Source organism: Acinonyx jubatus, chromosome A3 (genome assembly GCF_027475565.1).
Source record: "Acinonyx jubatus isolate Ajub_Pintada_27869175 chromosome A3, VMU_Ajub_asm_v1.0, whole genome shotgun sequence".
NCBI classification, from domain to species: Eukaryota; Metazoa; Chordata; class Mammalia; order Carnivora; family Felidae; genus Acinonyx; species Acinonyx jubatus.
In genome coordinates this window covers 37,823,573-37,839,054 of record NC_069388.1, presented here as the reverse complement: position 1 = coordinate 37,839,054, position 15,482 = coordinate 37,823,573, and the positions used below count along the sequence as shown (strand labels likewise).

Genomic DNA, 15,482 nt, shown 5'->3' with positions numbered 1-15,482 from the left:
GTATCTTGCTCCCTTGCAGGTGTACAGGTGTTACTTCCAAGATCACTCCATAAAAACCATTCTGCCCTCAACTCTCCATCTCAGAGTCTGCTTCCCTGAGAACCAGTTTGCATATATATAAAAATATGTTCTGCTTGAAATGTAAGAAATTCTTTAGAAAAACCAAACTGACTAGCCCTGATGGGTTGATAGAGCAAAAATATTGGCACAGGTCAGAAAATAGATGGCAGAGCTGAAGCCTAAGCCTGCCAAGGGATGCCACACCTGAGAAATTTACATTTGACTCACTCTCTGTCCTAGTAAATATTCTGAAATGTGCTAATTTATTGTGCACCAGTTACCTACACCTAGGGAGCAGGCAGATTGGTGATAAGAGCTTCTAGAACAGACAGCTGGTGTCAGGGAGGGGCTGTGGGGATCCTTGGGAGAATGGCCAAGTAGAATCTGCTTTCTCATTTCAGTCTCCCATTTCATCATCAGCTCCTACTAGATTTTACTGTTTCTATATTCTTTGCCACTTAAGAACCTGTACATCCTCAAAACCGTATCTGTGGACATCTTTTTGCCAACATAAAACCTTTCCATTGTGATGGGTGTGCCACTACTATTCTCGTTCTGACCAAAGTAGAAATTTGAGATTACCCTAGTTTCTTCCCTTTATCTTATTTTCTATACCTGCAGCTGCCAAGACTTGTTGATTCTACTTCCTAAATATCTCTATAATTCCCTTTTCTTCATTCCATCTACCTCTTCCCCAGTTTAAGCATAAATATCTCTTTCCTAAAATATTATAAGGCTTTTGAAATTGTCACTTTGCTTCTAGTCTTGAATTGGAATTTTATCTCTTACATCTACTAAATTCTCTAAAGTTCTTCATTCTCTTCTCTTCCTCTTTTTTCTCCATAGACCTTCCTTGGGAGATTTCATCTACTTCTATGGCTTTGATGTTGATATGCTCAAGATACTCTAAAGATCCCACAGTATCCACACTATCCATATGGGACTTTTCTCTGAGGGTCTAGACCTTTGTATCTATCTGCCAATTCTCAACCTCTCAAAAAAAATAAAATTGGCCCCTTTCTCCTCCAATTGGATCTTTCTTCTCTATTCCCCATTTCAATGAATTCCACAGCCTTCTTTCTGCCCAGCTGTCTAAGGCATAAACCTAGGTGTGGTCTTTGATTTGTCCATTTCCCTAATTCCCCAGGTCAAGCCAATCATCCCTGACTCCATCTTCTTTAACATCTCTCGGTCTTATCTCTTGCTACCACTCCTATTATAACTACTACCCTGGTCTTACCCCAAAGTCTCATCTAGCTTTTTTATTTGTTTGGTTTTTTGTTTGTTTGTTTGTTTGTTTTTAAGCTGGATTTCTGCATCAGCCTCTTAACTGGTTTTATGGTCTGTGCTGTCCTCCTGCAATCCCTTCTTCATAGGCCAGTGAGCATGGTCTTTCTAATCTGCAAATCTGCATTCCTCTGCCTGATTTCTTTCAATGTCTACCCATTGTTCTTATAATAAATATCTTTGGCTTATAGAAACCCATTATAGTGTGGTCTCTACTTGCCTCTCAAACAATCTTTCTCCCCACATACTCCCACTGTCACTTACAATAGTCCAGTCATTGGAATTCCTCAGTTTCTTGAATGTACAATGCTTTCTCTTACCTCTTTCACACCATGGTTTCTTTCCCTATGTTCTTTACTTAGCTGTGTTCAAGTCTCCATCATGTGGAATGATCTATGCCCATAATCATCATAGTATTTCAAAGCAATTTTTAGAAAAAAGGAATTCAGGGCATCATAAATCATTTGAACCGATTTAGAAAACATGTTAGGGAGATTCAGGCTCTTTGCAGATAACTGAATATTTTCCATGTTGTCCTGATAGCTCTGTAGACTTTTGTGGGCTAACTATCAAAAGTATCTAGCTTGGGTTCTAAATTGGGGTGTTTTTGCACTTCACGATGCATTTGGCAATGTTTGCATGCATGTTGGATTGTCAAAGTGTGTGGTTGGAGCACTAGGTGTTGTATGGAAACCAATTTGACAATAAATTTCATATTTAAAAAAAAGTGTGTGGTAGAATGCTAATTCGCTGATATGAATAGAGGCCAGGGATGCTTTTAAAAATCCTACGATGCACAAGGCAGCCTCTCCCATCAAAGAATTATCCAATCCAAAATGTTAAATGGTATTAAAGTTGACAAACTTCGACTATAATGAAATTACAGTTTCATATTTCACTCAGGCACACTTTTCTATTCTAGAACAAAACATAAATAATACTCATCTTGCAATGAGAAGACCAGCATACAGTCCTATCCAAATGCCTTTGCTCTTATATTTTGATTTTTTCATTTCTTTAAAATGGTATTTTAGGAGCATCTGTGTGGCTCAGTCGGTTAAGCATCTGACTTCGGCTCAGGTCATGATCTCCCAGTCTGTGAGTTCAAGCCCTGTGTGGGGCTCTGTGCTGATAGCTCAGAACCTGGACCCTGCTTTGGATTCTGTGTCTCCCTCTCTCTCTGCCCCTCCCCCACTCACACTCTGTTTCTCTCTCCTTCAAAAATAAATAAACTTTAAAAAATTGTCTTTTAATACCTATCTCATGGGATTGTTATAAAAATTAAATACAATAATGTCTGAGAAAACCCTTAGTTCAGTATCTGGTGAATAGTAGTTAGTTGCTCAATAAAATACTTAAAAAAAAAAAAAAATCCAACACATAGGGTATGGGGTTTATGGGGTGGAGATGAATAGAATTTACCCAAATGGTTTCTGAGAGCATCACTCATTTTAGGATCTGTACACGTATCACCACTTCTGAGAACATTTAATAGAAGAATATGCATTGACAAAGATCCAAGCACGTACACATACATACTTTTTGTTCTTCTCGTTCTACGGCTGCATTGCACTTTTCTATTCCGCAGTTCCTCAGAAAGTCTCTGAAATAGCCAAATAGGGTTCCAAGTCCATATCCCAAGTAAGTGAAAACCATAACATGAAGAGGTGCTTCCTCAAAGGATTCAACAATTGGCTTATCGTAAAAATGTGGTTTCCCATTTTGCTAAAACACAAAAGAAAATAGAAGGTTAGTTCTCTTCTATTGCAATAAAATATAATACTTAAAACTTTGGACTTTCAAACTTTTAAATTTCAAAGGACATGTTTAAGATCATAAAAAGTGCTTAGAGAAAAGTGGAAATTGATCATTAAAGAGGGTAATCAGAAAGTTACATTTTATTTTACAACCCCCTAATAAAATAATTGATTCAGGCAAAAATTCTCAACAGATGCTAAATCCATTAGGTGAAAAGTTAATGAGGAATATGGTTTTTGCAAGATGCCAAAGTATCACCCTGTAGGTTACCCCCTAATCACAAATCTGAGGTTACTACCTTGACCAGGTGATCAAATTACATCACCAATGTTGGAACAAGAGCATCTGTGCTCTTACCATAATGTAATACTCAATACTCTAATGATACATTTAACCTGAGTTTAGTCAAATGTTTATATCTAATATTAATTTCACAAGAAATATCAGGATCAGGATAAGGGAATGTGGTAAATGACTTCATGAGGAAACAATAAGATAATCCACAATGTGCACAGCAAAGGAAATTATCAACAAAATGAAAAGGCAACTGATGGAATGGGAGAAAAAAATGTGCAAACCATATATATGATAAGGGGTTAATATCCAAAATAGATAAGGAACTCATACAACTAAAAAATTCTTATAAACCATGTTTAAAAATGGGCAAAGGAGGGGTGCCCAGGTGGCTCAGTCGGTTAAGCATCCGACTCTTGATTTCAGCTCAGGTCATGATCTCGCGGTTCATGAGATCGAGGTCTGTGTGGGGCTCCGTGTGCTGACAGCGTGGAGACTGCTTAGGATTCTCTTTTTCCCTCTCTCTCTGCCATTCCCCCACTCATGCTGCTCTCTGTCTTTCCAAATAAATAAACTTAAAAGAAATGAGCAAAGGACCTGAATAGACATTTTCCCAAAGAAGATATACAAATGGCCAACAAGTATATGAAAAGGTGCTTAACATCACTAATCAGGGGGACGCAAATGAGGACTACAGTGAGACACCACCTCACACCTATTAGGGTCTGGGTACTCTCAAAAAGATAAAAGATAACAATAGTTTGTGAGGATGTGGAGAAAAGGCAACACTTGTACACTGTTGGTGGGAATGTAAATTGGTACAACCAATATGAAAACATGCAACCCATATGGAGGTTCCTCAAAAAAATTTTAAAAATAGAACTATCACATGATCCAGCAATCCCATTTCTGGGTATATATCCATAGGAAATGAAATCAGTGTCTTGAAGAGGTATCTGCACCTCCAAGTTCATCCCATCATTATTCATGAGAACCAAGACACAGAAACAATCTAAGTGTCTGTAGATAGATGAATGGACAAAGAATATAGAGTACTGTGGAATACTATTTAGCCACAGAAAGGAGGAAATCCTGCCATTTGCAACAATATAGATAAACCTGGATGACATCATGCTAAATGAAATAAGCCAGACATAGACAAATACCGCACAATCTCATTTATATGTGGAATCTAAAAGATCTGAACTCACAGAAGCAGAGAGTAGAATGGTGGTTGCAAGGGGCAGGAAGTAGGGGAAAGGGTGAGATGTTGGCCAAAGTACACAAATCTTCAGTTACGAGGTGGATAAGTTCTGGGATCTAATGTGCAGCATGGTTACCACAGTTAATACTGTATAGTATATTTGAAATTTGATCAGTGTATCTAAAGTGTTTCACCACACACAAAAAATGGTAACTAGGTGAGGTGATGGATATATTAATTAGCTTGACTGTGGTAATAATTTCACAGTGTTTACATGTATCAAATAACATTGTATATACAGTTTTTATTTGTCAATTATACCTCAAAAAGCTGGAGAAAAGAAGAAAAAAAGGGGGAAAAAGGGTCTGTGGTGGAGGGGACTTTAAGAGACACAACCCAATGCTGTGTGTGTTCTTTCATTGGATCCTATTTTCTTGTTGTTGTAAAAGCCTGGTTAAAAATACATAATTTGAACAACTGTGTAAGTCCAAATGTGGCCTGGGTATGTATCTTATTAAGGAGTTATTGTTAATTTTGTTAGGAGTGACAGTAGTGTTATAGTTATGTAGGGAAATGTTTTAAATTTTATAGTGTATGCTGAAGTATTAGGGGAATGAAATGTTATGACACCTGTAATTTCTTTCCAAATTAAATACATATGAAGCAATTTGGGGAAAATGTTAATAACTATTCAGTTAGGTAGAGGTTATATGAATGTTTGTTATTTTTTAACTGTGTGTGTGTTTGAAATTTTTTATAACAGAAAGTTATAGGAAGTATTTCTTTATATTAGGTGTCAACATTCCAGTGGAAAGTCACTTTTAGTACCAAACCATTCTGATTCCTGCTTAGTTGATTTGTATATAGTAGCATAATCAATATTGGCTCAATGGATTAGTGAGTAAATTATTCCTAAGGATAATGTTTAATTACATTTTAGTCTTTAATAAATATTTATACATTCATTCATTCTTTCATTCAACAAATATAATGCAATGCACAGATTCTGCATTTCTCAATGAGGACTGTTTTAACTACTTGGAATATATAACTTTTAGTGACTTACAGGAAATTGTCTAATGCCTACTAATATTTAATGCATTAATTTAATTTACACATATATATTTAAATGATGCATTATATGACATCATGTTAATTGGAAACATTCTTTTTGCTACTCTCATAATCTCTGTTGTTACTACCAGCACTGTTTGATTCCATCAACACAGTTTTCTAGAACATGTCACCTTCCTTTCCTCTATGTTGCTTGAGCTGCAATGTTATAGGATCTCTATGTGACTTAGTCACTGGAAGTTTTATCCCAAGCCACAAAATATATGACAATCAAAAAAATCTACCTGTAGGGGCCCCTGGGTAGCTCAGTTGGTTGAGCATTCGACTCTTGATTTCGGCTCAGGTTGTGGAACTGGGCCCCATGTCAGGCTCTGTGCTGAGCATGGAACCTGCTTGAGATTCTCTCTCTCTCTCTGTCTGCTCCTCTCCCCCACTTGTGTGTGCTCTCTCTCTCTCTCTCTCAAATAGTAATAATAATAATAATAATAATAATAAATGTATCTGTAGATGAACATTTCTCATCTCCACATAACTTGTTTTTAAAGCAATTTAAAAAATCTTTTTATAATGACATTGAACACTTAAATTGTTACATCAAAACTCCATGAGATATTATTCTTTGCCTCCTTATTTATCCATTATATCAAGTTACTTTTCTAGATACCCAAAACTAACATGGATGGATGTTGCTCTTGTCTCACATGTCTTCCCCAAACATTACCTGGTGGTCTCAAATAATGACAGTGAGATAGCATTGCTTAATATGAGGTCTTGAATGAGAGGTTATAATCAATGTCCTGTATTTGGGATTACAGAGTATTCAGTGGGTGCCAACTGTAAGCTGACTATATGCTATGTTCTGGGGATACAAAGATGAACAAAACAGACCAGGTCCCTGGCTCCTGATTTCTTGACCTCCTTCTCACTATGTCCTCACAGCAGTCCTGTAGGTCTGGTGGACAGCTGATATTACTACTGTAGTGCCAGTCTTTGGCTCCTTTCCCTGGCTCTATTCTGTGTTTGACCTTTGGACTGCATCTGTCTCCTGCGTTTCAAGTGACCTCCTGACTCAGTTAGGAACCATCTCCTGGTTCCTTCCACATCATTGGGGCACACAATTAGCTTCCTTTCTTCCTGGATTTGTCAGAGTCCAGAAAAAGAGACTGAGATCCTCATGAGGAGGAGTTGATAAACTTTTGTGACTTGTTCGTACAAGGTCGAGGAAGAGGAAAATGAAAAGTATCTGCAAGGAGCATTATGGTATTGTTGATAAGAAGACAGAGGGAATTAGAAGGGGGTGCTGCTTATGGGGGAAGACAATGCTGAGTTGGAGGTGGTTATGGTTCTCAGAAGTGGGACTGTTTGATGAGCAGTTAGAGATGCAGGGAAAGAGAGAGGCCCTGGCTGAGACAGAGTCAACTACTATGAGGTACAATTTAAGCCATGATTGAAGGTGAATGTGATAAAGGACTAATTATAAAGAGAGAACAGTAGGTCTGAGACAAAATTGGGGACCATAGGGAAAGAAGGGTGAGTAAAAGGGGCCAAATACAGGTGACTTCCAGAAAACTGATTTAGTCTGCTCACAAATTAACCACTTTGGTTGATTTCAAAGATGGCTAAATTATGTAACCCCATGAAAAGACATAAACTTCCAGGCCATCCTGTGAAGATCAGCAGAAGATTCTCCCCTTTTCCTTTCCTGGCCCTATATCCATTTATGAGCTCCACATGTGGCCAAATCAAGCAACACATTTCCCCTGAAATCCATGGGAACTTTCTGCTTACATTGGCTCTGACGCAAACCTGCAGTGCACACAATGGTCTACCTAGATGCAAATAACACTCTCAGTTGGGTGCACAGCCTGAGCTTGTGTAACTATTATTTTGCCCCTGTGACTTGTTCTGGAAGAAAGTTATAACATAAAGAAGAAATTTTCAACAATGCCTATCAGCTCCAACCAATATCAACTTTATTTTCTCTCATATAACTTGATTTATTTATTTTAATTTAATTTAATGTAATTTTATTTGGCAGGGAGAAAATGAGATATCTTGATGGAGAACAAAGTCACATGGAAATATATAGGTCTAAACAGATGGAAAGCAACTCATTTACTATATCCCTTTATTTAAAGTTGAAGTCCATCATAGCTCTTGGGAAAGATTTCTCAATCTGGGGTTGGATAGTTATTCTGAAATATGAGATTTTGTCTTTTCAAAGTAAATGAAGCATTAAAATATTGCTTAATAAATTTGCTGGCCAAATACTGACACAGCATGGTAATCTGTAATGTGCTTTACTTCTCTGTTCTAACTTTTCCTTCATAGCCTTGAAAAGAAATAGATCCTGAGCCACCTGGCCCAGAGCACCTGCTCACTTGGGACATTGTGACACCCTGAGGTTTGTTCACCCTGAATTCCTGTCACATCTGGAAATAAACAGGGTGTTGGGGCATGCTGGGAGGACCCACTTTTACAGATGACTAGTCTTCCATTCAAAGTAGCAGGTCTTTTGTTGGCTGCCTATTGTAGACAGTTCTAGGTTAACATCAGAGGGAATATGAACTCAATAAATACAGTCACTTTCTCCCAGAATTGTTAATGTTATGGTGTATGTGGGAGGTGGGGTGAGGACAGGAAAGGGAGTGAACAAAAACGACCACACCATAAAACAAAAAGTAAATGTCATAAAGATGCCACAAATGGAGGGACCATATCATACAGGGGGAATCAGGGATGGCTTCCTGAAAGAGGTGGAATTTGAGCCCAGTCTTAAAGAGCTTAATGGTGGACAGCCCTTGGACAGCCATGAGACTGCCAGGGTTCAAATCCTGGTACTTTCATTTGCTGACTGGATGACCTTGTTCAAGTTCCTTAATTTCTCTTGTCCTCAAATTCCCCAAGTGTACAATGGAGCTAATGAAGTTGTTTTGAAAATTAAATGAGATAATATATGCAAAGTACCTGCCACAGAGTAAGTACTCATGAAATGTTAACGATTTTCATGAAATCTGAATAGAGAAGAGAGATGAAACTGTTAGACTAAAACATTTAGGAAAAAAGGGAAAGAATATGCATAGAGCCCTGGCCAGTACTTCTACACAGGGAGAAGTGGGAGGAGGAGAATCTTCCAGGAGACAGCAAATGTGGGAGGTTCAAGAGGGAGGAGAAGAGGGGAGTTGGGACACTGGAGCTGAGGAAGACCATTGCATATGTGTTGTGCTGGTGAAGGGGTGGGACAGACAGGAAGTGGTGGCATTGGGTACTAATAGTAAGGGGAGCTACTTCTTTGGGAATAAAGAAACAGCATATTTAGGAATTTAAGAAATTACCCAATAGATTAAGGATAACTGGAGATAAAGGGAAGAGATAGTATAATTCTCAGAACAGGGCCCCTGAGGGGGATGGGCAGAAGAGCACATGTGACTATCTTGACCAGAATGACACTGAGGGTCTCAGTAGCATCCCCTATGCAACCTCCTCAGAATTTTGGAAAGAAAGAAAAAAAAAAAAACATGCTGCAGGCTTTTGTTTTGCTCTAGGTCCTTAGAGTGGGATAAAAAGGGATGAGCAAATCTGGAATCAAGTTAATTCTGTAGATTAAGCACCCACTCAGAAGCGAGCTTTTGTTTTCAGACTGAGGCAGTCCACGGAATTTGGCACATTCCATAATACTGTTGTGTTGGTCCATGGAAAGAAAAGCCAAGATGAGGATGAAGAGGCTGTCAGGTTTTGGTCACTAGGAGGGTAGGAAGTTTGGGAATAAGACAGTCTTTGGGATGACAAAATGCTGAAGGGAACTTCTAGCACCGGAGATAAAGAAGAGGGCCATCTTCTTTTTTGAAACAGGATGTATGCAGAATTTCCCACATTATGAGAGTTGGGTAGATAGTCCTGCGAGGTCTCCTAGGTAGAACACAAACTTCCAAGGATACTGCATTTTTAGGAATGAGTGTCTACCTACATTGTAATAGCTAAGTTTTGAGCAGAGAAACAGAACCACTGTGAATGATATGGAATAAGAGATAATTCTAGAGATGATGTTGTACTCAAATGTGGGAAATGGTTAAAAATTTATGGAAAGCGAGACTATTTCCACAGTGGTGCTGTGAAGAGCTTCCATAATCTGTCTTAGCAGTAAAACAAGCATAACTCATAAAAATTATAAAAATACAACCATTTAAAGTACCTGGAAATGGTCTTAAGGGCATACAGCAGATGAAGAAATATTTGCTTACTGCTAGTGTGTGTGTGTGTGTGTATGTGTGTGTGTGTATATATATATATATATATATATATATATATATATTCCTTTTTAAAAAAATTATCATCCCTAAGGTAGTAAAATTTAAAGCAGTTCCTTCTTCAGTAGAATCCTTTTACTTTTACTCTAAAATATTTGAGTGTCTTATTAATTCCAAAGTTGCCATTTATTTCTCTTCTAAAATACTTTGGAATGTCAATTATATGAATGATATAGCCCCAAAGCTCATGAAAGCAAAATGATACAGAAATGATGAGAGTACACAATTCTATCTTGTTTGGAAAGTGCTTTATACCTGAAAGTTGTTTGGGTATATCAAGAAATAAGTACATTAACCACAGCCTTATATTATGTGTTTGGTAGATTAAATGTTTAGAGATGCTTTATAAAACTCATATGTCCCAGTTTAGTCTATGTCCTAACATCTCATTACAAATAAGTGAGACACTTCTGCTTAGAGTATGCCATTTGATTCTATATGTAGATAGTCATGTTCAATTTGGGAGTAAGCACCTTACTAATAATTTTATTTCTGATTTTTAAGACACCAGGTATAATTAATCATTAACTACTGGCAACCCCTAGATTAAGATGTTCTACATGATAGAGCCAAGTGGAAACCTCTTATCTAGGGTATTCCAGGAGGGTGGCTAGAGTTAAAGAAACTGAGTTGCTCAATCAACAAAAATTATTCAAACCACTGAGATACACTAACATATGACAACTTAGGTTAAAATTATTTTTATACAGTCTTAAAACTCATCAAGCATCCAGTCTACCTAAAAGATTTTGTTATTGTTGTTTTCTCCTATTTCAACACTAAACCAAGCCTTATTAAGTGCCTGTGTTACCCAAATACTCTGCCAGGAAACCGGATGTGCCCACAGATAGACTACGGCTGACAGATGTTAACACAGGGAGATTTTCAGGGTACTGTGGGAACTGAGAGAAAGATGTATCTAACCCTGGCTGGAAGAGGTAGGAGAGGCTTCATGAATGAGAACACAGTTGACCAAGGGCTTGAAAGATGAATGCAGGAAGGATAAGGGCAGTAAGAATGGATAGAGAGAAAGATCCCCAATATAGAACTGAAAGCATCAGGCAAGATGCTCATCAACCTTTCTCCTGGACCACTGCAATCACTCCCTGGATGGTCTCCTTATTCCATCCTGACTCTTCAAATTTTCAGCGGCTTAGGTAACTTAGCTATAAAGTCCATTTATAGCAGTATTTCCAAAGTGCTCCCTAGAGATGGCCATTAACAAAAAGAGTTTTGGAAAGGCTACATACCTCTGTGTCTCTTAGGTATTGATAGTCTATAAAAGTTAGAATATAAGAGCCATCTTTCTCATCCTTCAATGTTCTTCCCTATTGCTAGCACACAGCTTCCCATGGTAGGTGCTGACTAAAACTCACTGATTGAATCAGCTTATTGAATGATATCAAAATAACGAAGTGAAAAACCATTTAACTTTGGGAAATGCAGCACATGTATCAAATGTATTTTTTGCCTTTCATGCAAATCTACCTAAGCCATGACAAAAATTCTCTCTGGGAAGTGGTGGTTTCTAGCATGAAGCTAAGTGTCTTAGCAGAGAAATGACCTGCCTCAAGTTCTCTGATTTGCTTCAGCAACATTAAACTTTCATTCACAGATTGATTTTTATCCCCTCCAATTCTTTTCTCATGAGGCTACTTTCCTGTGATTTCTTCAGTTCTTACTCTTTTCCCTACTTGCCCTCTGCTGCCACTCTCCCTGATCTCCACTCCACATACATATATACCCTTTGTCCAAAGTTTGAGGCCCAGCTCTGGCTGCTTCACTTTGTAAAAAGATCCAGCATCGATGTACTCACTGCATAACACTGTCATTATACTCACTCCATCATATTACAATAATATTTTTAAAAGAGAAGTCATTTAATAAAAGGACAGAAAATAAAGGATCACTTGCAAAAACAATAGCTTTCATTATCTTGCACTCAGGCCTTTCAAATATTTCAAATATTTTAACCCCGTTGTTTGTCCAGTGTGGCAAAGGCTGGCTGTTCACCAAACCCATTTCTCTTTCCTCTTCCTCCCAGCTGGGCTACATTTCTCATATCCCACCCCCATGTGACTGAGTGATGGCCAATGTGAAATGGCCACTTCCATGCTTGGCCCATAAAAAAGTCTATCTCATGGTCCATGGTCTTTCTCTTTCCCCTACTGCCCTCTGAATGGTGATAGCCAAAGTGACCCTGAAGCCACATATTGAAGATTGCAGAACTTTTGTTAGCCTGGTTCTCTGAATAACTACGTGGGCAGAGTCCTCACAACCTCCTCCTCCTCCAGTTTCATATCACTATCAATTAGACTCACTACAAATGAGAAATAAACTTCTATTAGGTTATGTCATTGAGAATTGGTGGCTCATTTATTATGACATCTAGTCTTATACTATAGGAATTCTTTTAAATTTTGTTGTTGTTGTTGTTTCCAACCCTTGCTTAGATGTATTTGAGAGAAGTCTAAGAACTGAGTCACCCCCTGAGGAAACGTGTGTATCAGGACCCATCTGGACTGACTAAAATTCAAATTTAAATCTGGGGAAGCTTATGCCAGAAAATTCACTGAGTCAAAGATTCAATTCTTGATTTATTGAGCATCTCTGTATGTTAGGCAGTTCATGATGGGAAAAAGGATGTTACCTGATTTAGGCTTCAGTGACCACAGAAGTCAGAGAGACAAGATTATAAACATGGAACTTTTTCAGGGGATAAGATTTTTATATATTAACTACTCCAATCCTTTTTTCTAGCAATGAACAAGTTCCGTTCTTGTGAGGTTAAGTTTGTTTTCCATTGTCTTGGCTTTTCCCTTTCACCACCTGAGAAGGTAGCCTGTCAGTCAGGGCAGCTCATGAAGACAGCCATAGGCTTCCAGAGGATACACCCAGATTGGGAAATGAAGGGCTCAAAGAAAAGGGAGGATTGCTTGGAAGGGTGTAAAGAGTCCCTAGCAGAGTGCCCAGTGAATATCTGCTGTAGAGATGAGTGAAATGAGAGAGAGAGCAAAAGAGAGAGAGACCGAGAGCACTAACATTAGGAAAGGCTGGGAGAGGAGAGGAAGGCCTTCTGGGATAGGAGGACTAGCATGGGCATTTGCTGGTGGGTGGAAATGAGAGGAATAGAATCTTGCACAGACCTCTGGCTGGACCTCGTGTGTTACCTACTTAGAGATGAGATGTATGGCACCCACTGGAATTGAATGAGCCTTCTATGGCAAGGTAACCTAGACTTTCTGTTTCAGATAGCAGTGAAAGAAAGGTGTGCCTTCACTGGGATGCCTGTTTATCAGAACTGCAGGAGGAACACAATGCAGAAAAACTTGGAGGATCCCCAGATCTAACCTGGGATGACAGCTGGAGAGGAGGCTCTAAAGTCAATTTGACATAATTTAACTAGGAACAAAATGGCTATTCTTCACCAAACTGCAATGATTGCATTCTTCTGATACTATTTACAACCAGCTGGCTTACTTGAAGAACACAGAGCTTTTATTAAGTTATCCTGATAAACCAAAGAAAACAATGTACCAGTGATTTAATATCACTGAGAATCACTACCATCTATTATCTTCTTGATCAGTTATGTGTCATGTAAGAAGAGTGCCTCTCTCTGAGGTGCTCAAAGATTTTGTGGCCATGATCTTATTTATTTACATGAGATTCTTAAGAGGGAGGTGGTGGATAACTGTAGTAGAATTAAAATTATCTTTACTTAATAATAGAGACATACAGCAATTATGGGGAAATTGCTCAATTTCCCCAAGGTTATAAGGCAGGACAGGTCAGGGCAAAGTTGAATTTTTCAATTTTACAATAGCAAGGTTGAAGAAGAAAAGCTTGAAGTTAGACCTTTGATACAGGATCTTTGGAACATATTTCAGAAATAAAATAGCTATAGGACTGAATCCTTTATCTTTCCAGGTAAGTACCAGTAGCTGCAAACACTCTGTGGGAAGGCTGCTACCATGTGCATGTACCTGTACTTGGAGTACCATTCAGGGAGTCTCTCTTATAGCCCATCTTCATAGAGTTCACAGGCTAATGGGGAAATAAAATATGCATAGAAAAACATAATATTTCAGGACTAGAAAGAAAGAAGTATTCAGTAGCAGCATCTAATCAAGTGTGTAGCCGTGGGAAAAAGCAAAAAGGGAGTCTGATAAGTCATCCCATACTTCTACATTTGTTCATTCATTCATTCAACAAATGCTGCTGTGCTAGGTTCAGGTGACATCATGGTGACCAAGAGGGTCACAGCCCCTGACCTCATGGTCTATATGTGTGCTGTCCAATACAATAATCTCTAGCCACACGTGGCTATTTACATTTAAAATTAAATAATTACAATTAAATAAATTTAGAGATTTAGATCCTCAGTTGCACTAGTCACATTTCAAATGTTCCATGTGGCTAATGGCTACCTTATGGAAGGGAGCAGATATACAACATTTCCATCACCAAAAGAAATTCGGTTGTTCAGAGATTGGCCAATTGTGGCCTATAGGTCATATCGGGCCCACCAACTACTTTTATAAATAAAGTTTTATTGGAACACAGCTATACCCATTTGTTTATATATTGTCTATGGCTGCTTTCATACCATAACGGCAGACTTAAGTAGTTGTGACAGAGACTGCATGGCCCACAGAGCTGAAAAATATTTACTATCTGGCCCTTTACAGAAAACTTTGGGAACCCCTGGTCTAGATGGAAATATCAATACAGAACAAATACTTACCAAAAGGGAAATGCTGAATAAATGAGTGCTGTGGCATGGACAGACTAGGGATCTGACCTAGTTCAGGGAAAAAAGAAAGGCCTTCCTAAAGAATACAGTGTTTAAAATGAGATCTGAATAATCAGTAGGGGTTTACCAGGCACTATTTACCCAGCAGAAGAAAGGGCCTGAAGAACTGGGGGGTGGGGTGTGTTTGGCAGGCATAGACAACACAGTGAGGGGACAGGCATGAGTAACTGTCATTTCCGGGAGGGGAACTCTATCCATTGTGTCTGCTGCTAGCACACCAGTGCCTAGAATGACATCTGATATGTAGTAGATATCCAATAAATATTTGATGAATGAATGAATGAACGAATGAATGAATGAACGAATGAATTACCCAGGGAGGTTATGTAGAGCTTAAAAACAGAGTTTAGCACTGCAGCCTTGATCCTAACACGGTAGCCACTGAGGAGTTGAAGAAAACCATGGCTTAAGAACCTGATCAGGGGCACCTGGGTGGCTCAGTCTGTTAAGCATCCGACTTTGGCTCAGGTCATGATCTCATGGTTTGTGGGTTTGAGCCCTGTGTCAGGCTCTGTGCTGACAGTTCAGAGCCTGGAGCCTGCTTCAGATTCTGTGTCTCCCTCTCTGCCCCTCCTCCACTCATGCTCTGTCTGTCTGTCTGTCTCTCTCAAAACTAAAATAAAACATTAAAAAAAAAAAAAAAGAACCTGATCAGATACGTGTTTTCCAAAGGGCCGTTGGA

At 38.7% G+C, this 15,482-nt stretch overlaps 1 protein-coding gene across 1 annotated transcript in view; it reads right to left on the bottom strand.

The window, feature by feature from the left end:
- Window positions 1–15,482, bottom strand: part of SPTLC3 (serine palmitoyltransferase long chain base subunit 3) — a 131,645-nt gene that overhangs the window by 99,112 nt on the left and 17,051 nt on the right. Inside the window, exon 2 of the mRNA XM_015079644.3 lies at window positions 2,887–3,072. Coding sequence (XP_014935130.1) covers window positions 2,887–3,072 — 186 coding nt within the window. The remainder of the gene's footprint in view (window positions 1–2,886; window positions 3,073–15,482) is intronic.